We start from the raw sequence: 25,756 nt of genomic DNA, 5'->3' as shown, positions 1-25,756 counted from the left end.
CAGAAGATATCTTTATTCCCAAGAGAAAAGCTCATTCTGGTATATTAAGTGTCAAAAAAGGTGAGGAGGCATCTAACAAGAGGGATAGATGACCATATTCTGGAAAAGACATTAATTTGAACATGAAGGAAAGTCACACAGAAAATATGGCATGACATACATCAAATGTGATCCTGAAAAGGAAATTTATGTGTTAATAGCTGCAGAATAAGAGTTTATTTTAATGGTCCACAAAAAAAGCAAGAATATTTTTAAAACTTATTTAGAAGCATGAATTACAGTGTGGAATTTTGTCTTTGTTAGACTTCTCAATTTTTGGAGAGAGTTGTAACCTCCTTAAGTCAATAGATTAAAAATAAAGGTGATATCAACAATGATAAATCATAACCTTGATATGATGTGATGAAAATGGCATTTTACTTTTTTTTTCTTAATCCTCACTAGAGGATATTTTTTCCATTGCTTTTCAGAGAGAGTGGGAGGGGGAGGGAGGGAGGGAGAGAAAGAGAGAGAGAGATTAACATCGATGTGAGAGAGACACATCGATTGGTTGCCAATCACATGTGCCCCAACAGGGGTCAGGGATCCAGACTGCAACCCAGGCATGTGCCCTTGGTTGGAATTGAACACAGGACTCTTCAGTTCACAGGCTGATGCTCTAACCACTTTACTTTTATGGCCTTCTTCTTAAAAACCCATAACCCCAATTTTAATCATGAGGAAAACATCAGACAAGTTCAAACAGTATGACATCCTATGAAATACTTGACTAGTACTCTTCAAAATTGTCAAGGTCATCAAAAACAAGGAAATTTTAAGAAACTGTCACAGCCAAGGGGCGTCTAAGGAAACAGGACAAGTAAATGTAAATGTGGTGTCCTGGATGGGATCCAGGAATAGAAACAGACACTAGGTAAAAACTAAGGAAATTTGAATAAACTATGGACTTCAGTTAAAATAGATATGGTGTAATATATAGCATAATACCTTAGGGAGTTCCTCTTGCCTGGAAAACATTTAAAAGGCACTATACTTCTGGAGCCCCAGATCACAGAATACCTCTGGAGCTTCTTACTCAGGTGTCTCAAGGTATATACATCAAAAGTTTTTTGAAACACACTCTGCTCCCAAGTAAGTAACAACTTTTTAAACAAATGTAATGAGTTCAACACAGCTGTGGCGAACACAGCTTTCACATCAAAAGTTAGAATATTAGCTCAGAGAAACAATTATTTTCAATTTTGTAACATGATTATAGTATGTACTCCAAAACCATCAATGACACAATCCTTAAGTATGGATGTAGAAATATCTATGTGTGTATACATATAGCATATAGCACTGGAAATTAGAACAGAAAGTCATAAATACTGTTTCAACTGACAGTATAGATAGAAAATATAGAAAGAAACAGAATTATAAAAATAGGACTATGGCCAGGAAGGAGGTAAACAAAAACACACCTAAATCAACACCCTTTTTGCCTGCTTCTAACTTACAAAAGTATTGTTGTAAAGTCACTCAAAAACCTAATATGCATCACCTGGAAAAAACACTAACCAACCCCACTCAATTGCAAGAAATTTGTGGTAGTAATTAGTGAAAGTACTTAAACTCTTTCTACAGGCTTTCACAGCAAAGGATTTTTTAATGTTTTCAAATAAAAATTTGGAAACAGAGTATGAAACTTTGATTAAACAAATAAGCTTGACAATATTTTTTTTTTACAAGATTCTTTTATTATGCATGAGGAAACTGAAATACTATTACCTGTACAAGGTCACAAGACTAGTATAGAGAAGGCCAAAAAGCAGAATCCAGGTCTCCTAAATCTAATGCTTTTTATATCAAATACTTTTGTCTTTTCTTCTCACATTTGAAACTTATTTTCTCATTAAATCTGAGGTATAAAACTAATATTTAACCAAAGCATAATTATCTTGGGTGGAAATTTTCATTTACTTTTACTCTGAAAAGCATGAAGGAGAGGAAAGGGATTACTTGAAAGTTAGACAAGGTAGGTACATGGGCCTGACTAGGCAGACCAGGCAGGCAGGCAGAAGCTTTGGGATTCTGAGACCACTGAGGTGGCAAGCAACAACAGAAGGGAAAATTTACTTTCTACTAGCTCTGTTCAAGCATATTTGACCAGACACCAATTATGAGCTACTACGTGTGATCTCAGAAGAAGGAGATGAAGAGTGGACAAAGACTGGACTCTGTGTGTGCTGAAAGCCTGAATATAACGAGACAAGCATAATATTATGAAACAAGAAAGTTTTGAATTGTGGAAAGAATTTTGCTTTCTATACTAGAGGAAAGCAACTGGAGTGATAAGACACCTCAGTGTCAAAAGAGAAAAAAAGAAACAGAAGAACCTGTTCAGGAAAAGAATCAATAAACAAGTAGTAATATCATCTACTCCATGTACCTCTTCCCCTTTAGGCAAGTAAGTAGCAGTAGTTACAGTTATTATTTCACTATCACATTAATCCCCTTTTTACCAATGAGGTCACTGAGACTCGAAGAGATAAAGTGACGTGCCTAAGATCACACAGATAAACTTTAAAAATGATCTCAGGTTGCTGACCTCAAACAGACACTGTCAAGTCTTATATTTAAAAGAGTTATCAGAAATACAGCACCAGCAACTAAAAGTCAAAGTTTACCAAAAAGAAAGAAATTGCCCTTACCTGCAAGGCACTATTGAGGAAGCAACTGTTTTGTCCAGGCTCATTGCTGAGGCCTTTGCTGGGGGCTATAGAGGTTGAGCTTCTAGGAGCAAACATCCCTTGGACACTACCACGGCCCCCTGAAAAATAATTTCTCTTCCAAGACATTATTTGTTCACATTTAGCCTGAAAACACAAAGGAGGTTTTGTGTCTTTTGGAGAGGGAGTTTCTGTCTGCTGAAGTCTTTAACAGTAAGAGAATCCAGAATTTAATGAATATATGTTGAAAGATTTTGAATTTACAACCTTCCAAACATCATATATATGTAGTTCAAGGAATGCAGGTATCCACTTAGATCCACATGACAGAGCTCCAAACAATGCCCAAAATTTAACATGGCACAGGACTAATACAAACTCAAATTCCTGAGTACTGTTTCCTTCTATTTTTCTTGAACTGCGTCCATAAAATCTTGGTGAAGTGGCTGTACTCCTCAACTCCAACAGAATCCAGGATCAGGGTAGGATGTGTTCCTTAGGCTTGTTAATAATGCTTCTTGTGGATTGAAGATTTTTCCAACTGGAAGGAGAGGCAGACAGATAAGCAAGAATCCAACACAACCCTCCTCGCCTTCTATTCCTTGTCCCATCATCCTCTGAAGTAGAAATTCAAGTTCTAAGCAACTGACATAGATTCCAAAAAACTAAGAAGCTTGTTTGAATTATGTGGGGTTATTTGCTGTTGCTGCTGCTGTTTTTTAATATGCTCCAAACATCTTCTATCATTCCACCCAGAACTTCTTCTCCTCTCTTCCTCTGTGACTAGAATAGCCAGCTGTGCCAGAGAGCTTTAACAGAAAGAAAAAAATCAAAAGCTTGCGTCACTTAATGACTCTACTGGCTTTGTGCTGTTCTGCCAAGATCAACGTTGCCTCACCTCTCACTATAAACCTGAAACCTTGGCAAACAATTCCAAGGGGAAAAAAACTAACAACAACAAAAAGGAGAAACCAAAGAGGGGGAAAACAAGGTATTAGCAGGTTTACTTTCATGGGAAACTTCTCTGAAATTTTCTAGAAGGAGAAGAGAGTTGATCTGGCCAAAAATAAAAACCAAATACAAATTTTCCAAAATCAGGCTTACAAAAAATTACCAAGTCAGTACATACCAAACAAGGAATTGAAACAGTTCATTTTGGATATTGTAAGTAAAGAAAAGAAAAGTTTTAAGGTATTTTACATATTCATGGCTATTTAAAGTTAAGAGGGCCAAGTTATCAGTGTGGACTCTGTTCAGAGTAAAGATGTCCCATCCCAGAAAAACACTCATGGTAAGTAAATCATATGTCCTTAACATTAGTCCAAGAGAACTAAATCTTCTCCTGCCATGTCAATTTGTATGTTATATTTTTGCCAGAAAATCAGAGAGATAATTTGGCCTACAAATCACTTAATCCTCAGATTAAACCTGAGGCGCTTATAATCAGAGGCATCCATTGACCAACATTACTTCTCACTAATTAAAATGCCAGTGAGGCAACAGGGAAAAATACCAAAGCAGGCACCTTCCTTGGAAGGTAATGCTTCTAATCTCCAGCTTCAAACTTTCCTATAAGGCTGCCATGACCACATAAGGAAAAAATTAAGAGTGTCAAATTTGGTTTCTAACAGCTCCCCAAGCTTCTCCCTTCCTTCCCACCACCATATAGACCACCTAAAAACCCAAAAAAGCTATAATACCTTAAGCATTCTCTGGGATATCACATAGCATTTAAACAGTGTGTCCACTGGAAAAATTGAGGCACAGGAACATTAAATGGTTGCACAAGACTGTTTTTTCTCTTCTCCAAATTCCCAGACTATTTATAATTTACATGCCATAATTTAAGTATTTGATTATACACTGTAGAGTCATATTATTCTCTATTTGTTTTATTACTCTATTTGTTTTATATGGTGTCAGTCATAAATCCTAAATATGACTGTATGAAATAAAATACTATCAGGTGGCAGACATGTGCTAAACACTATACTTACATTCTTTACTCAATCTCCACAACAGCCCTATCATGTAGGATTTAATAGTTTTATTTTACAGAAAGTAAAGTGGGGCTTAAAGACATTAACTTGCCCAAATCAAAGCTGGTAAGTGGCAGAGCTAGAATTGTTTGCCTATTATATTGTGATTTAATTATGTATTTTATTATACTATTCCAAGAGTTTCTATCATAGTGCTGGTCATAAGGAGTACTCAATAAATACTGCGTAATGATTGGCATGGCACCAGGAAGGATTTCAGGTCTCCTACATAGACTACACAAGACCCTCAACTCTACACACACACCCTCACACCACCCCCACTCAAGGCCGCTAAGCAACTTCCAACAAGCCCTGCAGCATTCTTTCAGCTCAACTGCTGCAGAGGAATGACAAGTACCAAGCCTCCACTTTGCTCACAGCCAAAAGGACTTGGCAGGCAGGTGGGGTTTCCAGTGTCCACATTAGGAGCTTACTGAAACTCAGCCTGCCCTATGTACACACCCCTGAGTTTAGGGAGCAGAGGGAAAATAGGCAGTAGCAGAAAAAAAAGATTCTCAGGCTCTGAATGGCAGTATTATGTAGGGTAAGGCAATAAGCTCTCACATTTGCTCTAGGTGTGTCAGAAACTATGGGTGAGAGCCAAAAAGAACAAAGCCAAGAGAAGAGGCAGTAACAAATGGTCCAAAGAAGTACCGATGACAAAATATTTCACTTAAGTTGCAGGTCTAGCACCAAACAACATAATTCTTTTCCAATGTCATCTACTAAAGACATATGGGAAAATAAATTAAGAGTTCTACCCATATGGCTCTAACAACCTATTTAAAAGAAGAAAAAGATGCCCTGGCCGTTGTGGCTCAGTTGGTTGAGCGTCGTCCCATGCACAGAAAGGTCACTGGTTCAATTCCTGGTCAGGGCATATGCCCAGGTTTCGGGTTTGTTTCCCCTATCAGGGAAGCAGCCGATCATTGTGTCTCTCTCACATCGATGTTTCTCTCTCTCTCCCTCTCCCTTCCTCTCTCTCTAAAAATCAATTTAAAAACATATTAAAAAGAAGAAGAGAAAGAACTTCTTAATACTCAAGTATTTAGGGGTAAAAAAGCATAATGTCAGTAGCTTACTCATAAATGGTTCAGAAGAAAAAAGTGTTTTAAGTATATATGGAAGGTGTATGTATTCATATGTATATATGAAGAGGGAGAGAAAAAGGAAATGGTAAAGCAAATCAATATAGCAAAACATTAACAATAGGCAAATCTGGCTAAAGGGTATATGGGAATTCTTTGAACCATTTCTTACAATTTCTCTGAGTTTTAAATTATATGTTTTTAAACTGACAAGGAAATGATATCTGAAAAATAAAAAAATTTAAAATTATGTAAAAATTACCTTGTACAATATGTATACTAGTGATTCAATGCAAAATTATAACTAAAATTACTAACCTGGTAGATAATAATATTATGCCAGGTGATACTGGCAAGCCCAAACTAAAAAAGAGAAAGAAAAAACATATATAAAAATATATAGATATAAGGACAAAATAAAAATGGAATAAAACTTGAATACATTTCTATGAAAAGGACAGCTCAAAATAGAGTATAATGTCAAGCTGTTATAAGGAGTAAGTGATATTATACAAAGAGGGCTAGTACCAGACTTAGAGTTAGAAGACGTGAGTTCAATTTCCACATTTTTACTACTTTGTAAAATCCCAAACTACTTAGGTGTCCTGAACTTGGTTTTCCAGGTCTGTAAAACAGTGGCACAATACCTATTTCACACAGTGGCTGAGATTTAATGCAATAGGCACGTGAAACTACTAGCAAGTTTTTAAAATAAGCAATAAATAAGCTCACTTAATGAGTGAACTGCTATCCGTAAGAGTAAAAAAGTAAATTTTGGTTTGGGGACCTCAGGACTCCTGAAAGTTGTGAATTACCAGGAATAAGTCTTCTAATTGTATGAAAAGAATAGACCTCACATAGGATAAGTGATATGTCAGCACAATTTAGCCAAGTGCTTGGAGAAACATTTGAATTTTACAACTATTTTAACAATACGAAGTTTAGACCCTGGCAGAGTAGCTCAGTTGGTTAGAGCATCGTCCTGATACAAGGTTTCAGGTTCAATCCCTGGTCAGGGCACATACAGAAATCAACCAATGAATGAATAAATAAGTGGAACAACAAATTGATGTTTCTCTCTTTCCCCCCTTTTCCCTCTTCTCCCTCTCTCCCTTCCTCTCTCTATTTCTCTAAAATCAATCAATCAACCCATAAAGAACAGTTTAACTTAAAAAGGCAAACAACTGAGTGCTTGCTTCGGCAGCACACATACTAAAAAAAAAAAAAATAGAATGATACAGGGAGGATTAGCATAGCCCCTGAGCAAGGATGACATGCAAATTCGTGAAGAGTTCCATATTTAAAAAAAAAAAAAAAAAGGCAAACAACTGAGCCTATTACAAGGAATAGGGTAACATTTTAGGTCAACAAAGAATGACCGTGTTCAACTAATCAATGATTCAAACGGAAAAACCATGAAGAGTATCTCAGTTTCTAACGAAGGAACAGTAAGTAATCCCATTACTAGTGATTAAAGCCAAAAGTAACCCTAAAGTTAGAAGTCAAAGTTTACTATGAGATACCCAAACAGTTTAACCAGGAAAGTTGCTCACATTTCTAGTTTCTGTTATTCTATATAGCAGTTTACTTGTAATCTACTTAAGAAACTATATTTGCCTGATAAATCAACAGGCAATTACCTAAATTCCTTGGTACACTCCACATGTCAATAATTATGTTATTGTCATAATTAGCTAGGTTATTAATATCGATAACAGGAAGAGAGCAAAGTGGAGGCCACACATTATAAGCATGGTCACCTGGGCAGCTCCCACAGGAAGCTACAGCTTCCTACTCCCCAGGGAACCACTGGTCCATTCCAAGCAGGTCACTGTGGGAAGGGATCAAAGTGGGTGATGGACACATGCGCAGTAAAGTTGGGGTGACCTAGGGTGGGTGCTTGTCTGTCATTCTAGCCTGGGGAACAATGGGTTGGCTAGTGGGTAGACCCAAATACAAGCCCGCAAAATCTTAGAAGGTTAAAATCCCCAATGAGTTCCCTACTCTCATGCTCTTGTTCTTTCTTTCTCTTACTCCGTGACCCACCACACTCACCCTGCACTCACCTCTACAGCCATGAGGCCTTAAGCAGCCATATGGCCCATGGCCATACAGACTCTACACACAGGATGCTAGACTGGATTGGGCTTTAATGTGGAGCAGAAATTCTGGGAAGTAACCCTAATTCTGGCCCTGCTGAAGACAAGATTGGACTTCTTCCATGATGAGCCAGACAGAGATGGGACCTTGGAGGTGAACCCCCCCTAATTTTACACCATCAATAAAGCTTTCCATGAAATCTCATCCTCCCAGGGGGACCTCAGGAAATTCTTTTCCACGTGGCACCCCAAGAACTCCACTTCCACCAATAACAATTCCAAACCATATCTATAGTATCTTATTGTTTATTATGTGGATTGAAATTAGTTAATAGATACAAAATGCTAATATCAATGGCTTGCACACAGTAATTGCTATATAAATTATTGTTATTATTACCTTTCAAACATTCCTCCTTACGGGCTCTTTTCCCTTTAAAGATAACCACAGAGAGATAATCTGATATTCTTTAAAAAAAACAAAACAGCAACAACAAAGGCCACCTTGACCTTAATGCCTATAACTACAGTCCTACAATTTTTTTCAACCTTTCACTATTAAATGTCTCTACAATTAATAATTTACAATTGCTGCCTCTCCTTGTGTACCATCAGAACATGTACTGCACACTTTTACTTCATGGAACACTCACTTTCTAAAGAAACCTAATTTCAAAACCTACTGGCTTTTTTCCATAGGCCTCTTCTTAACTTTCCTGCAGCGCCTAACTCTGGCTACCCTGATACTATACAGTCTTGGATTCATTGGGTGAATTAAGAAAACAAGAGAATGAATAAAATGAAAGAATGACAAATGGACAGTAGATCTATTGCGACAGCTCATTTTCCCTTTCCTTTGCTACTTTATTAAAAGTGGGCATTCCCCAAAGTTTAAATCAGACCTTCCTGGTCTTTTCTAGAGTACTTCCCATGGTGTTCTTATCCACTTCTCTGTCAGAGCTTCAACCATCATTTCTGGTCTGATAAATCACAAATCTTATGAAGCCGAAACCAAATTACCAACTACCTGCAAATTGTCCCACTTTTGTAACAAGTTCAACATGTCCAAATCTGGTCATCTCCTTCCCCCTACCTGTACCCCCCCCACCTCCAAAATAGTTCCTCCTCTGACTCTACTATTTATTTATTTATTTATTTATTTATTTATTTATTTATTTATTTTTATTTATCTATACTAATGGCATCCCCAAATACCCAGGTTTAAAACACCTGTAGTGTTTTATTTCTTCCTATCCCTCTCTCCCTTTCCTATCTACATCACAAAGGCCTGTCAATTCTCCCTTCAAAAGCTCTGTATTGAGCCTTCTTTTTTACTTCAACTGTTTTCACCCCAGTTTATACCACAATTACCCCCCATTTAGACCATTAGGATAGATAAGTTTTTCTGGCTTCCTGTCCCTTGCCATTCCAAATCATTGATATAGTTTTTTAAATAATATTTCTCTTTAACATGCACCATTATTTATTTGTGTACATTTTACACATTAAAAGGTAAAAAGCTTAAATTGTTCCTTAGCAGAACAATATCAGCTGCCAGTCAAAATAAGTTTTTGATAGGATTACTTCCACCTTTTTCACGTCCCAAGCAAGGTAAAGTCTGCTCTTATGATAAGGTTGTAATAACCTAGTTATTAATTAATAACTGTAAAGGAGCCAAGGGAAGCTGCAATTTAGACACATGCCCAGTAAGGTCCGGGTGATGTGGGAAGGTGCTTGCCTGTCAATCACACCTGGGAGCAGGTCACTGGCCAAAATAGATGTGGCCTCTGCACACCCAGGAAGATTTGATATTTAACTCCTGAACAAAGAAAGTTCCCTCTCTCTCTTGCTGCTTGCCCTTGACTCCTGGCTTGCAGGGCTCTCAAGCTCTGCATTAACCCACAAGGTCGACAGCCAGGTGGACTCCACACAATGGACTAATGGACTTTAACTAGCCTGATGCTACATCGAACCCAGCTCCACCATGGAACGGAAACTCTGGACAATGGCTTTGCTTTTAGCTTTGCTAAAGCCCCAGCTGCACCTTTTATAGGACTGGATTAAGGGAAATAGGACTTTGGAACCTGAAAATGTAACTCCATGAAAATAAAGCCTTTTACCACATCTCATCCTCCCATGGGGGCCTCTGAAAATGCTTATTCCAGTGGCACCCCAAGAACCCCACTCCCACTAGTGACAGAAATTCAATTCTCCGGGAACATTACCACTCCTATTCAACACCACACCGAAGGCCCTAGCCTGTGCAATAGACAAGAAAAACAAATTTTAAAAATATATATTGGAATGGGAGATAAAACTACTTTTATTTACAGACAATATGATGTTCTACATTTTAAAATTCCAAGGAATCCACAAATAATAAAATAAAATAACCTCTAAGAACTAGTAAGTGAGGTCAGTAAGGTCACCAAATACAAAGTCAGTATTTTTAAAAAGTCAATTGTGTTTCTATATGCTGGCAATGAACAACTGGAAACTGAAATTCTTTTAAAGTACCATTTACAACAATACCACAAAATATAAAATATCTAGGTATAAATGTAACAAAATATATGTAGGACCTATATGTTGAAAACTACAAAACACTAGTGAAAGAAATCATTTAGGTCCTAGTCCTATTTTTTTTTTTTAAATATATCTTTATTGCTTTCAGAGAGAGGAAAGGAGAGGGAGAGAGAGAGATAAAAACATCAATGATGAGAGTCATTGATCGGCTGCAGCCCACAACCCGGGCATGTGCCCTGACCGGGAATCGAACCCAGACTGCCTAGATCCTAGGTCGATGCTCAACCACTGAGCCACGCCCAGCCGGGCTAGGTCCTAGTCCTAAATGGAAAACCTAAACTAAAAGTTTTAAAAGACAGAAGAAAATTTTGTGACCTTTGGTTATGCAAAGATTCCTTAAATACAACAAAAGCACAACCCATAAAAAAAAGTATAGACTTGGACTTCATTACTAAGAATATCTATGCTTTGTAAGACACTGCTGAGAGAATGAGAATACAAATGAAATACTGGAAGAAAACACGGGGATGAGAAAAAGTAGACTTATATTTGTGAGTCTGCAAAACACAGTTTATTCTTTGTAGTACTATTTATTTATTAATTATTGTATTTTCCATACGAACAACTGTAAACCTACTTTTGCCAACACCATGTTTTCAAATCACATAATGGATAAATGACTTGTATCCAAAATATACACAGATTCCTCAAAACTTAATAAGAAAAATTGTTCAATATTCTTAAGTAGGGAAAACATTTGAACAGACACTGAAGTCACTAAAGAAGATATACAGACTTCCAGTCAAGATGGCAACATAGGTAATGTGTACTCCTATCCTCCCACAACCACATCTAAATTACAACTAACCTACAGAACAACCATCATTCAGAACCACATGAAGTCTAGCTGAACAAAAGTCCTATGACTACAAATATAAAGCAGCAGCTACGTGGAGACTGGTAGAAGGGGTGCAGACTTGGAAGGGGCTGGTCCCACATCCACGTGTGGTGGTTATCTCTGCTGCAGAGGTCCCCAACTGAGGAGCAAAGGGTTCCAGCCTAGGGTTCCAACACCAGGAAGAGTAGTCCCCATAACTTCTGGCTGAGAATACCAAGAGGGATGGTGGCTGAATAAGACAAGGGCTGCTGAATCCCAGGCCTTTTTCTTACAGGGACCACATATGGACTTACTTGGACTCACTCCCTCTGAGCTCCAGCGCTCAGGCAGCAGGTTGAAAGGCATGAAGGACATACAGGGAAGAACTGAATAGTCTGGCTCTGGAGTGAGGGCTCCAGGGATGGCTTTCTCCCAGACAGAAGTGCTGGCAGGGGCCATTGTTCCTATGCTTAGCTCTCTTCCAACAGAGCTGGCAGGCGGGCGCCATGTCTGAGTCTTCATCAACCTGGTTAACACTGTTTGCCAGCCCTGGTGATTCCTGAGACCCCGCCTCACCCAACTGGCAGGTCTACCCAAGCAGTTTCCAGTGGCTTTCCCATACAAATAACCTTTCTTGGCTCATGCTTTGGACTTTACTAAAATCTCTCAAAGGTTTACAAACCCCAAATAAGTATGCCCTCAGTATCTGGCCTCAGTATACCCCAGTGCCTCTTGCTAAGTGGCCCAGGCCTGGTGCTAGTGGCAGCTGGCCTCAGTTTATAGCTTGGTGTCTCTCCCGGGCATCTCCAAGCCCAGCACAAGTAGCAGCCATCTACAAATCACTCTGTAGCTCATGCAGGGTGGCCTCGAGCAGGGCACAAACAGCGGCTGACTTTGGTCTGCATCTCCCAGGAGGCCCCATAGGCAGCAGACCAGGTGGTCAGATTCAGACCACGCTGGAGTGCCACTCAACCACCTCCACGAGTGACACACTCAAGGGGGTGGATTTATCAGGTACCAGAGCCCTACTGAAGCAAGTCCTGCTCCTCCTGGTAGTCCTGGCCAGTCCTCGCAGCCCATCAACCTAGGGGTGAATTCCTCCCATTCACATGCCAACAGCAATCAAGGCTCAACTACAAGAGATGGGTGCACATAGCTCACAGGAGGGGCACACTTGAAGCACCCAGCTCAGGTGACTAGGGAGGCTGTGCCATTGGGCCCTATAGGACATCTATTACACAAAGCCCCTCTACCAAGACCAGAAGACATAGCAGTTCTACCTAATACATAAAACAAACACAGGGAGGCAGCCAAAATGAGAAGAGAAAGAAACAGGTTCCAAATGAAAGAACGCAACAAACCTTCAAAAACAGAACTAAACAAATTGGAGACAAGCAATCTATCAGATGCGGAGTTCAAAACACTGGCTATGAGGATGTTCGATGAACTCGGGATGAACAGAGAAACTTAGTGAGAACTTTAACAAAGAGGTAGGAAACACAGAAATGGAGATAGTGAGGGACATTTGTAATACTTTCAACAATAAAGATAAATTTTAAAAAATAAAATAAAATACACTTCTGGATAAAAAAATAAAAAATAGAGGAATTTAGGAAATTAATATCTAAATGTATAAAAGTAAGTAGACTAAGATTTATAGGAAAAGAGGAGACATTGACAGTGGTAAACTACAGTCCAGTGAAGGCTTCGTATGAAATCTCTGGGTTTATCATGTTTAATATCACAGAACAGCAGTTAATGGGTTAAGTGTTATTAGTTCAGTAGCCTGTTTTACAGAACTTGCTGTACCTAGAATGAACTGTTAGAAAAGTTTTTAAATCTACAAGATCAACAATAAGTAAATGTAAAAAACAGGGATCTCATTAGGTTGAGGGAATTATGGATTTTGTTCCCTTTTCTCTATTTTCTAAATTATCTATAATTCATAGATAAATTATCTATAATTTATAATTTCCTTACTGAAAGTAAAACTAAAATTGGAATTTAAACTCATTGTCCCTAAAAATAGATGGAAGGACTCTGGACCAGAGGTAACCAATCATCGAGACACCTAATATCCTAACAATATGAAAGCTGTTTAACAGGTAACTATTTCCTATTTAGTAATAAGGGACCAGATAGGGATTTCTATTCAATCCTCACTGCTGCCGCTGCTAAGGTCCTAATCCTCACCTCCTCTGGAGTACTACACTATATTACCGACTTTGCCAGGCCTCCAATCCTACATGTGACTACCAGAGGACTCCTAAAATACCATGTCACTCCCCTTTTCAAAAATCTTCACAAGGGGGGATATTAATGGATGGAGTTTTAAAATATGCATGCTTTATTTATTTATTTGTTTGTTTGTTTTTTAATCCTCACCTGAGGATATATGTTTATTGTTTTTTTCAGAGAGAGAGGAAGGGGGGGGGGGGAGACAGAGACAGAGACAGAGAGAGAAACATCAATGTGAGAGAAAAACATTGATTGGCTGCCTCCCTGTACACACCCTGACCAGGATCAAACCCACAACTTAGGTATGTGCCCTGACTGGGAGTCAAACTTGCAACCTTTCTGGTGTTCGGGACGATGCTCCAACCAACCGAGCCACCTGGCCAGGGCAATGGATAGATTTTTCACAAGTTTCTTTTTCAAAATTTTTTCATGTCCACCTATTCTACTGCTAACAGGGCAAAAACATAAACAAATAACAAACTTAAAGGAAGAAAAAAAAACCAAAGCAGTCAATCAGACCTATTTTGACAGCTTTTTAAAAAACTGACTCATGTTCTTGAGTTTTTTACATTCACATATTTTTTATATTCACATATTCTATCAGATTGAATTAAATGTCTAGCACCTGCACAAATGTGAGAATCATTAGACATTACCTCCATTTCTAGCTACATCTTCTACTCACTCACTCATTGATCAGACATTTCACCTAGCACCTATAATGTGCCTCTCACTCATCCTCCACACCAGGTACACTCAGCTCTTTTTTGTATAATCAATACACTCTGCCCTCTATTTCCTCAGTGCTTTGGCTCTAATAGTGCCTCTACCTGGAGTGCCTTTCCTCTCCTTTTCTTTTTAAAAATAATATCATACAAGGAACAGCTGCACCAAAAGCGTTCTCAGATTCTCTCCCTCTCACCTTCCCATTTTCTTCATTTATGTCATCTTCTGTGCTCTCAGTGCATGTGGGGCTTACATTACAGCATTCCCATCCTCCCCCATGTTACAGTTATCTGTGTACATGGACTAGATTATATAACATTACATATTCCTTAAGAGCATCCTTTTATTCCAAAAAGGTTGAATATAATAGACATTGAATCTTAAAAGTTTAACTAAAAGAGAAAACTTTCTGTTTGAGGGGTAAGTACCTAGAAAAACCAATTCCAACATCCCGATAAATTGTGACTCTTCATAAATAAAAGAGGCCCCAAAATGTCCATATTTGGTTTGAGATACTGCAGACAAATGTTTCTAATGGAGATTATATCAACTGAATCAATACTTCCTTCTGATTCAAGCTTGAAAATAAAGAGAGATAAGCATCTACAACCATAAAAAAACCTAAGTGATTTGTTGATTCATGGGCTGGTTATCTCAAACTCTCCACTGAACACAGTTACTCAACTCAAATGATTTCCTGAGGACTGGTCTTTGGCAGCTTCAGATTATTACATCATGTACAACAAGAATTGTATGCTAAAAAAAAAAAAAAAAAAAGAATTGTATACTGATAAAGGACAGAAAGGTTTATTTTTCCTTCTATAAGAACTTAGAAAAATGCCTCATTTACAACAAATTTGTCCAAAACTAATTAGAAAAACAAAATTAAAAAACAAGACATGTTTCACTTTGTTACAAGTGACAAACTTTAAGAACTAAGAAATGACAATTGGAGGCTACTTAGCCCCTCCTTATGAAGATCCAGAGCTGTAGATAATTTACTGACTTATCTAAGGAAGGCACCATGATAGTAGAAAGAGCATATGGTTAAAAGTGCAACCTCTGAGGCCCTGGCTGGGTAGCTCAGTTGGTTAGAACATCCCAATACCTCAAGGCTGTGGGTTCGATCCCCAGTCAGGGCACAGACAAGCCTCAACCAATGAATGCATAAATAAGTGGAACAACAAATTGATAACTCTCTCTCCCAAATCAATAAATAAAAATTTTAAAAAATAATAAAAAAAAAGTGCAGCCTCTGCAGGGCCAACCATATTGCATAGCCTCAGGAAACACCATGCTTACAGTGGAGATCCAAGGTGTACATTCCCAAAGAACATAATGTGAATTATACAACTTAGGAACCCAGAGTTAGAATTAGGGACTCAGAGTTAGCAAAGTAGAACAGGTCTGGACTCTATCACCTAATAATCGTGTCATCTTAACCAAGTTATTGAATCAGCATTGAAGTCTCTCAGGTACTACATCAGCAAAGTAGGACTAGTAAATAAGACCCATCTCATAAGATTATTATGCAAATTTATGAAATAATGTATAGCATATGCATAGTTAGCCCAGTGCCTGGTATTTAGTGAGGCTTAAATGTTTTGACAATGACGATGATGACGAAGAAGCAGCAGAAGAATCATTATCATCATCTGTATTCCAATCCTGCTCCATCACTTTCAGGTCACTTACTATCTATAATAAATGCAATTTGTTAAGCATAGTCAACAAATTATATGTGCAAAATACTTAGGGCCAGGTACAAAAGAAGAGCTCCATAAAGAGCAGCTATGAGTATGATGACTGGCCACCCCTATCCCCATCCTTTCTCCCTTCTTCTCCCTTTCTCTTACAAACACATCCATAAACTTACCATACAAATTCCATAAAATTAAACTATAATTGATAGCATGAACCCAAAGCAATATCTAAATAAGGGAAAATGTATTCTAAAAATAATGCAGTCTCAATACAATTCATCTAGAGTATTAAGATAATTTCCAAACTGTTCTTCCTCTTTTAATCCTATCTATAAAATACTGCCAAGAGCCTGGCCGGGTGTGGCTCAGCGGTTGAGTGTCAACCTAGGATCCAGGTGATCCGGGTTCGATTCCTGGTCAGGGCACATGCCCGGGTTGTGGGCTCCATCAATGACTCTCTCATCATTGATGTTTCTATCTCTCTCTCTCCTTCTCCTTTCCTCTCTCTGAAATCAATAAAGATATATTTTAAAAAATAAAAATAAAATAAATAAAGTAAAATACTGCCAAGAGCAAATGCTAATCAATCACTATTTAGCTCAGAAAACTTTAGTGATGAAATACTGTCAAAACTCCTTGGCCTTGCCCTGGCTAGTGTGGCTCTGTTGGTTGGAGCATTGTCCTATACACCAAAAGGTGACGGGTTCAATTCCTGGTCAGGACACATACCCAGGTTGCAAGTTTGATCCCTGGTTGGGGTGATCGATGTCTCTCTCTCTCTCTTCCCCCCTTCCTCTCTCTAAAATCAACAACAACAGAATTTTAATTATTAAAAACAAACAGCCCAGCAGGGCATGGCTCAGTGGTTGAGCATCGACCTAAGATCCAGGAGATTGCGGTTCGATTTCCAGTCAAGGCACATGCCCAGGCTGCGGGCTGGATCCCCAGTCAGGAGTGTGCAGGAGGCAGCCGATCAATGACTCTCTCATCATTGATGTTTCTATCTTTCTATCCCTCTCCTTTCCTCTCTCTGAAATCAATAAAAATATCTTAAAAAACAAACAAACAAAAAAACAAACAAAAAACCTCCTTGGCCTTCCACAACCTTAACCCATGCACATTTCCAATTTCATCTACCACTATTCCCCTTAAAACACAGAAAAAGTTTTGTTCTGTCTATATTACCTTGTTCCCCACCCCAATCTTCCCAGTCCTACCAAATTCTAGTAATCTTTTTCACTCAGCAAACCTGTTTGAAGAAGCCATTCTGCTGGCAACTTATAGTAATAGATATTAATGATAGTCATACTCTAGCAGGAAGGAATAGTCAATTCATTTTCCAAAGGATTGTCTAAATACCACTCACCCACCAACTGGGTAACCTCTCCCTCCCAGGAACTTTATTAATCAGTACTTTATTAGACTACAGCGTAGACTACACTCAACAGAGGCTCAATACTTGTTCAATAAAAGAATAAATGGAGAACTACATGTTGTGAAACACATTTGTTGGTTTAGAGATAACTTAGTTTATAAGCATGATCAGTCATCTCTCTCTCTCTTCCATTAATCTACTGTCTGATTCATATCATACCTAATTCAGTATCTTGTGTTTCCAAAAGGTCTATGGAAGAAAGATACTCTATGACCAGTAGGACAAACACAACATTTTTTCTCAAACAGATTGCTAATACCAGAAAACCAGTTAACAGCTGTGGTTAAAAGAAAGCAAATCAATAGTAACTATATTAGGCCCCAGGATAGCAAAATGATAACTGAGTTCCATAACATTGCCCTATATTATCCTCTGGTTCAATAATTTAGAACAAGAGATTTTTTTCCTAATATTTAAACCACTAAGGCTTTTTAATTTAAACGCTTGGTTGCAACTATGCACTATTTATGAATCATTATAAACACATCACTACCCAAATTATTTCATCTCAAACAATAATGAAAGCATGATGGCTCTACAAGAGGAAAATAGGAAGGGAAGCCACTGACTGCACTGGCTTGACTCATTTCTGCTGGGAGAACACTGGTACTGAATGGCACAAGCAACCCCAGTGTGACACACCAAGCACATGACTGGGAAGGTGATAGGGGATACCAGGGAAAGAAGGGCATCTAGAAAAAAACCCTCCTCTGTAGGAGAAGGAGGTAGAATGATGGGCAGGATCCATTGAAATCTACTCTAAAAGCCTTCACAATACTCAAGCAAAAACATACCAGATTCCAGCTTTTGAGCCAGTTCAAATCCTAGCTCTATCACTTAAAACCAAGAGACCTTTAGCAAGTTACTTAGCCTCTCCAGCTCTTTCAGCTGTAAAATTATAATAATAGTAGCCACCATTTAGTGACCACCAACTCAGTGCTAGGCACTAGACAAATGGTATATCCTTTAATTCTCACAGTTAATCTACCAAACAGGGATTATTTTCCTCATTTTGAAAAAAAGAACACCCCATGTTCTTTCTACTATGCATGACTGCTTTTTAGAGGGATAATACTGCCTACCTGGCAGGGCTGTAGTGGGAATTAGAAGCAAAGCACTTAGCATAGGAACTAATACCTGCCACATAGGAGCTTAGGAAATCACTATTGAACAGCAATAAAATCCCATAAACAAGTTTTCTCTTACAATGTCTACCATGAAAATGGCATTTAATTAGCAGTACTTCTGGAGAACCCAAGGCTCCAACTTACAACTCCTTGAAATACCACAGTACCATCCATTCTACGTCAAAAATAACACACACACAGTTTCTGTTTTAGCTGAGGATCAAAACATGTAATCCAAGAAAACAGAATGACATGAAAGTGTTATTTGACTTAATCTGAACACCAAACATTAAATATTTAACTTTCAAAAGGATTATAGATCTCACGCCTCAAGGGAGCATGTGCTAATGAACAAATCTAACTTCCGAAAAATAATTCCCAGAAGCATCTGTTATCCTGAAGTACTCAGAAAACCATTTCCCAGACTTGACAACATATTGCCAAAATCTTAGTGAATTTTGCCAACAACATTCTGCTAAGAGGAAAAAAGAATCATTCTGATTCTGGAAATAAATGCTACTTTCCACCTTAGCCACAAAATAAGATCTTTTCTTTGTTATTACTTTTATCAGTATGTTAATACTGAAAATAAGTATAAAGAAATCACAAATAACCTTCAATTTGAAGGAAATTTAAAATACTAAACCCCCAAACCCTTGCCTTTAAATGTAACAAGCTCAAGAAAATCTATGGGAAGGGCTTTTTAAACCAACAATAAAAATCAAATTACCAAAGCCTTAATAATTGAAACAGAAAAGAAAAGAGCGGAAACAACAGTCAGCATGAAGAAGCCTCCTGAAAGTTAAGAGAGTCCTAAAACTTCAGTTTCAAATTTTGAAATGTTGGTGTTAAAAGCAACACTTCACAAAAACTGACGAGTTCCCTACATTACTCGTTGACCCAGTTTTACCACAAGAAAGATATTTACCTTAAAGCACATAACCTCCAGCAAAAGGCTCCAGCACTCACAAGGGCATCTGTGGGGCAAGGGATACAGGAATGGGGAGGAACAAGAGAAGAGCTAGAGCTGTGGGGAGGGAAGGGTAGGGAGGGAGGAGACAACTGCAGCTAGCAACAATGGGAAACTGTGAATCTAAACCACAAAGGTTTCCCACAGAACAGGGTAACAGGGAGAGAGCAATTCTTTTTACCATCTACCAGGAACTGGCACTGACAATTCATGATAAAACTAAAAAGGTGGAGCCCCCAATTAAATGCAAACAAAGTAAACTTAAGAAACTAACCAAAAGTAACTTGAAAGGACATATCACAAACTTCATAGAGGCTTAACAAAAACAATTAGGAGGCTGTTTCCTCCAGAAGCATTCCTGATGACAAAGGTCAGCAGTATAACAATAAGGTTTGCAGGGTGGCAGCTGCTTCCAAAAGGAGGGCCAGCAGTAAAAACAGTCCTTTACACTGCAGTCAAAAGGCGCACTAAAAGACACTTTCACAGTGCTTTGGCGAGTAACTAAAACAAAGTCATTATTTGAATCCTTAATTCAGAATTCCAAGACTGTCAGGACTTAAATCATTTTAACAGGCAAAATTTCCCCAACTCTCTTAAACAAGACACACTCAACGAAAAATAGTGTGTAAACTGAGCTGTTGGGTTCAAGAATCAATTTTTAAATGCATAGGATGTCAAATGTTCCCAGTCCCAAAGGCGAGGACAGTGAAAGATCTCCACCCCTCTCTCAGGGAAGAGGCCAAGTTATATCACCAAAAACAAACAGCAGGCAGGGTCCTGCCCCCAAACATGTGATCAGTCAGCCCAGAACTTACATTTGTAGGCAGAGCACAAAGGCCCCAGAGGACCAACACACACCCTTCTATGTATCACTCCCAATTATAAAACAGCTTTATTGAAAGGAGTTGTTTTATAAGCATACTGATGAAAAAACTCAACAGCAGAATCCTTGCCAAATATGAAGGTCTGTTGTATTTCTATAGGTTAAAAAAATATATATATGATTTTTAAAAAAGATTTAATTAAGATTTATTGGTAAAATTAAACAGATATAGGCACTGCCCCAAAACTAATTAAGCTCTTACATTTTAACAATATATTAAATTAAAGTAGTCCTTTGGCAACAAAGAAATATCCCCCCCAAATTTTTTTTTAAAGGAAAAAGAAGCCCTGGCCAGGTAGCTCAGTTGGTTAGAACATCGTCCCGATATGCCAAGGTTGTGGGCAGGGCACATACAGGAATCAACCAATGAATGGATAAATAAGTGGAACAACAAATCGATGTTTCTCTTTCTCTCTCTCTCCCTTTCTCTCTGTCTCTAAAGTCAATAAGTAAAAATAAATAAAAATATATTTTTAAAGAGGATATTATTCCTTTTCTTTCACTAACATTAGCATTCTTAACTCAGGTCTAGGGCTGGGTGGGGATGAGGCTATTACTGCCATTTCAAAGTGTGAAACACAGGATCTCTACTGATCAGTGCTAAATGCAAAGAAAAATGTCAAGCTCTCCAAGTCATTAATAGATGGTTATATATTTTTTATACAACTAATCAAATAAAACTAGAGTACTGGGGCAGTTACAGAGCTTCAACTCTGGTTACAATGCAACTAGGTAACACGACTTTCCAAATCTCAGCCAAGCAAGGTAGGTGACCCACAGGGAAATCTCACCCTAATATACTATAATCTCTTTTGAAGCCCCTCAGAAAATACTTCACATAAAACTCTCATACATTCTTCCTTGCATAAGTTATTTCGGGACATTTCTTATTTCCTTTTTAAGACTGTACAGCAGATTCTGTCTCATATATAGAGAGAACTCTGCATCAAGCACTGAGCCTCTGCACCCAAAATAGAGTAACTGGAGATCTGTGCTAGGTAAGTGCCAACTTGCCAAACTGCCTTTAGGGAAGTTTTTGTGGGCATGACTGGTAGGTCAGGAGGGAGAGTGATATATATGGTTTTAGATTAAAGTAATGAGTGAAGGAAATAAGATGAAATCAGTATAGCTAAGCTGACTTAAACTGGAGCCTGTATAGTCAGCCCAATAAAATTGGCTGAAAGGGCTAAAGCATGAGGAACAGATTCTATTTTACTTTAACCAGCCTGAGGTCTTAAACATTTGAACTTCTCAGTTATACATGTGTCAGCAGAAAACAAACCAAAACAAAAAACAAACAAACAAACAAAAAGAACTAAAAAACAAATACATTAAGGACTGGCCTGGAAGCAAAATCTCAAGGAATTGAGAAAATGCTCTAGAGAATGGCAGTTTTGCAGTTCATTTTATACATTTAGAATCAAAGGGGAAAACATAAGGAAGGTTACATGCTATCCATTGGTAGTTAAGATTAATTAAGATTAAGGAGGTGGGAGAAAGCAAAGTGGGGAAATCTCTAAAATGGAAAGATACATGCTTGTTTTACACTGGTGGGTAGGGATAGTTAACATTTAACATTTATAGTAAATAGAGATGGTATGGGGCAGCAAGATAACAATGAGGAGTCCTTGCACAGGTGGTTATGTAGTAGGCAGGTAGATAGGCATGAACAGAGTAGGAACCACAGGCCAGGTGCAGAGGGTCACCAGGATGAAGAGCCCCGGGTGCCTAGCAATGGGCAAAACTACAAGCCCTTGTAGGACCACTCCCTTAAACATTAACCCCTGAAGATAACATCTAGGCCGCAGCTGTGTTTCAGGTCCATACCCAGAGAAGCAGCAAAATCAGACAGAGTAACACCATGGCCGACATCAGGACCAGCTGCATTAACTAATGACCCCCTGTCCTGGCACCAACCAACCAGTGGAGACCATGACCCTCGGGAGGCACACCTGGAAAGCTGGTGACTATTCTATTGAGATCCTCCCCTGAGACCTCCAGGTAAAAGCCCTTAAGACAGGGACACAGGGTGTCCTCAAACTCTTTTTCCAGAGCATGCCTGTGCTTTTCCTCCCTCTTTCATCTCTCAAGGTGCATATCTCCGTCTCTCCTAAGCTCCAAGGGCCCTTCTTTCTGTAACTTGTTTCCTGAGCCCACTTCTTCTGTGGCTCACTTCTTCTACCTCTTTGACTTTCTAAATAAAATTTCTCTTATAGTTTGAGTCTTGGCTCTGAATTCTGTCTTAGCCAGAACTCAAGTACCAAGGTTGCTGAACAGAGGTCTAACACCTGGTGCCATTTAACCACCAACATTTATGCCTCAGAAAAGTCTGGAAAAGGTAATTACTGACATTCCAAGAGTATGTAATCTTAGATGCACAAAAACAATGGACAGTGCTCACTTAAGGTAAAGATTAACCTTTTCTAAGGAAGCATATACCTGGGACATGACTACCCAACATGACCTGCCCAGTTAGGAATTTATAATCATATCATCCTGTGTAATTACTTTTGGTTACTGAGCTTCTCAGGCCTGCCATGTAGTCCCTTTGTTGTTCACACATCAATGCGTGGAGATACATATAAATCCTATAGATAAACCTATGGAGAACCTAGGGAAAAATGTCCATGTGTCCGGACCACCTAGCATCTATTATTCAGACCACTGGACATCTGAAAGATTACCATCTCAGACTAATCCAAAGGCTAAGAATGCAGGACTGATTCTTCTTAACAGTGTATTTTCTAACTATAAGAAATTTCAACTTTTCTTTTTCCTTCAGAGCCTTCTGGGTGTTAGTTACCAGGTATTGTTTTTGATTTGCAAATCCTAAGACCTGTGAATAAAACTTGGCTATTTTTCATTTTAGCAAAGCCTCCTGACTCATTTATGCTCAGTCTAAAGATGTCATGTTTAAATGTCCAGGGATTCTAAAGTTGGATTACTAATTACAGCAGTACTTTGAAACAACTGTGCTTCAACAAAACTTTTCATATTATTTCAAGTACTTTGCAGGCAGTGTTATACCCTAATAGCCCACTTTTGACTATAATAGACAAAGGCCTCTGAAAAAATATAAATAATATTAGCAGGAAGAAACTACCTCTAAGACTTAAATAAAGCAATTAAGAGAAATGGAGAGGGGGAATGAAAGAACACAGGCTAAAAAGTCCTACCTGGTCAGATTCCCACAACCTTTCATTATTGGTCTCCATTAGCAAGCAGGGCAGGATACTGCAGAATGTTCAGTTTAATGAAAGAACATTTTGCTTAAAAGACAAACAGAATTTCTCTAGGAAAAACAAAGGTGACTCCCTCCTGGAGTAAGCCCAAAGCAAAACCATTATTATTGGGTTTTATTTCTGAAATGCTAATGATAATGCTTGTTTTGGCAGTAAAGACAGGAGCTGAGTGGCTCCACAGCAGAAGTCAAATTGGAAAATTAAATCCAAATGAAAGAGCTAAAACTATAAAACTTGTAGAAGAAAATAAAAGCCCTGGCCGGTGTGGCTCATTTGGTTGAGCATCGTCCTATGTACTGAAAGGTCACTGGTTCGACTCCTGGCCAGGGCACATATCCAGGTTGTGGGTTCCATCCCCAGTCAGGGTGCATGTGGGAGGCAACTAATAGATGCTTCTCTCTCACATCAATATATCTCTCTCCCTCTCCCTTTCTCTCTCTCTAAAATCAATAAAAATATATTTTAAAAAATAAAGAAAATATAAGCATGTATCTTCATGACCTTGGTTTACGTAAAGTCTTAGATATGACACAAGCAGCAAAAGAAAAAATAGATAAATTTTACTTCATCAAAATTAAAACTTTTATGCTTCAACAGATACCATCAAAAAGTAATAAGACACCCCAGATAATGGGAAGAAATATTTGCAAATTGTATATCTTGTAAGGAACTTGTATTTAGAATATATAAAGAACTCTCACATTAAATAATAAAAACAGCCCAATTTTAAAGTTGGTATTTTTTTAATAAATAAATAAAAATAAATAAATAAATAAATAAATAAATAAATAAATAAAGTTGGTATTTTTAAAAACCCCAATTAAAAAAAGGATCTTAACATAGATTTCTCCAAAGATATACAAATGGATAACATGCACATGAAAAGCTGCTCAACAGCAGAGTATGAAGAGAGGCAGGAAGAGTGACTTTATAGTAGAGAATCCTAACAACTAGTGCTTTAGCCAGGCTATCAAGGTCAATATTAACAATAATAAATCATGTTGATAATATGTACCCTTGATATGATGTGGTGAGAATGGCATTGTATCTCTGTGATCTTCCTCCCGAAAACTGATAACCCTAGTCTAATCATGAGAGAAATATCAGATAAACTCCAACAGAGGGGTATCCTACAAAATGTTTGACCAGTACTTCTCAAAACTGTCAGAGTCATCAAAAACAAAGTGTGAGAAACTGCTATAGCTAAGAGGAGCCTAAGGAGACATGACAAGTAATGTGGAATTTTAGATGGAAACTTAGAACAGAAAAAAGACATTAGGTAAAAACAGAAGAAATCTGAATAAACTACGGACTTTAGCTAGTAATAACATATCAATATGGTTCCTTAATTGCAACAAATATATCATGCTAATGTAAGATGTTAATAATAAGGGAAACTGTTGGAATGGGGGCATATGGGAACTCTCTCTGCTATCCACTCAATTTTTCTGTATATCTAAAATGGTTCTAAAAAATAGTCTATTAATAATGAAGGGGTTCAGAACAGGCCTCCCCAAGATGTGCTACCTTGGCATTGGATTATTTTGAGCTGAAGGCAGTCAAGACCCTGAAGGCCCAAGAGGAATTTTACCTCTCCCTTAAAGAATTTCAATTGGGGGCCTTGCTCATAGTAAGGGTTATTATGAGAAATAACTTTTTATGACCTATCTATAGGGCAGGGCAAACATCTAATTACTGAACTTCTGCTCTTCTTATTGTCCTAAGAATGACATTCCTGCCCTCTGGAGCCTCAGGAGCCTTACCTCATCCTTAAGCTCAGACTGCCAAGTATATCTCATTTTAACTTTTTGTCTCTGAACCTCTCATAAATAGGGGGTTTCCAAATGTACATATGCAATTAAATTTGGTTAATTTAATTAATATTTATCAATCTGCCTTTTGTCAATTCTTATGGAAGAAGCTATAAGGGTAAAGGAAAATTTCTTCCTCCCCCACAATAATAATAAACAAACAGGTTAATTAAATTAAAACAACGCAATGAAAATCAAAACCGCAATGTTGACACGAATGTGGAGAAATCTGAACCCTCCTATACTGCTGGTGAAAATGTAAAATGGTGCAGCCACTTTTG

General features: G+C 38.1%; 1 protein-coding gene and 1 non-coding gene across 2 annotated transcripts in view; one reads left to right on the top strand and one right to left on the bottom strand.

The window, feature by feature from the left end:
• USP54 (ubiquitin specific peptidase 54) overlaps positions 1 to 25,756 on the bottom strand; it is a 102,352-nt gene that overhangs the window by 53,784 nt on the left and 22,812 nt on the right. Inside the window, exon 2 of the mRNA XM_016224035.2 lies at positions 2,694 to 3,252. Coding sequence (XP_016079521.2) covers positions 2,694 to 2,840 — 147 coding nt within the window. The 5' untranslated portion in view covers positions 2,841 to 3,252. The remainder of the gene's footprint in view (positions 1 to 2,693; positions 3,253 to 25,756) is intronic.
• LOC148091508 (U6 spliceosomal RNA) lies at positions 7,035 to 7,142 on the top strand. The gene has a single exon (XR_015715652.1). It is a non-coding gene; the product is annotated as a U6 spliceosomal RNA (small nuclear RNA).

Source organism: Miniopterus natalensis, chromosome 14 (genome assembly GCF_054644295.1).
Source record: "Miniopterus natalensis isolate mMinNat1 chromosome 14, mMinNat1.hap1, whole genome shotgun sequence".
Taxonomy (NCBI): Eukaryota; Metazoa; Chordata; class Mammalia; order Chiroptera; family Miniopteridae; genus Miniopterus; species Miniopterus natalensis.
The sequence above is the reverse complement of the archived record's forward strand: the minus strand, read 5'-3'. Positions and strand labels throughout refer to the sequence as shown.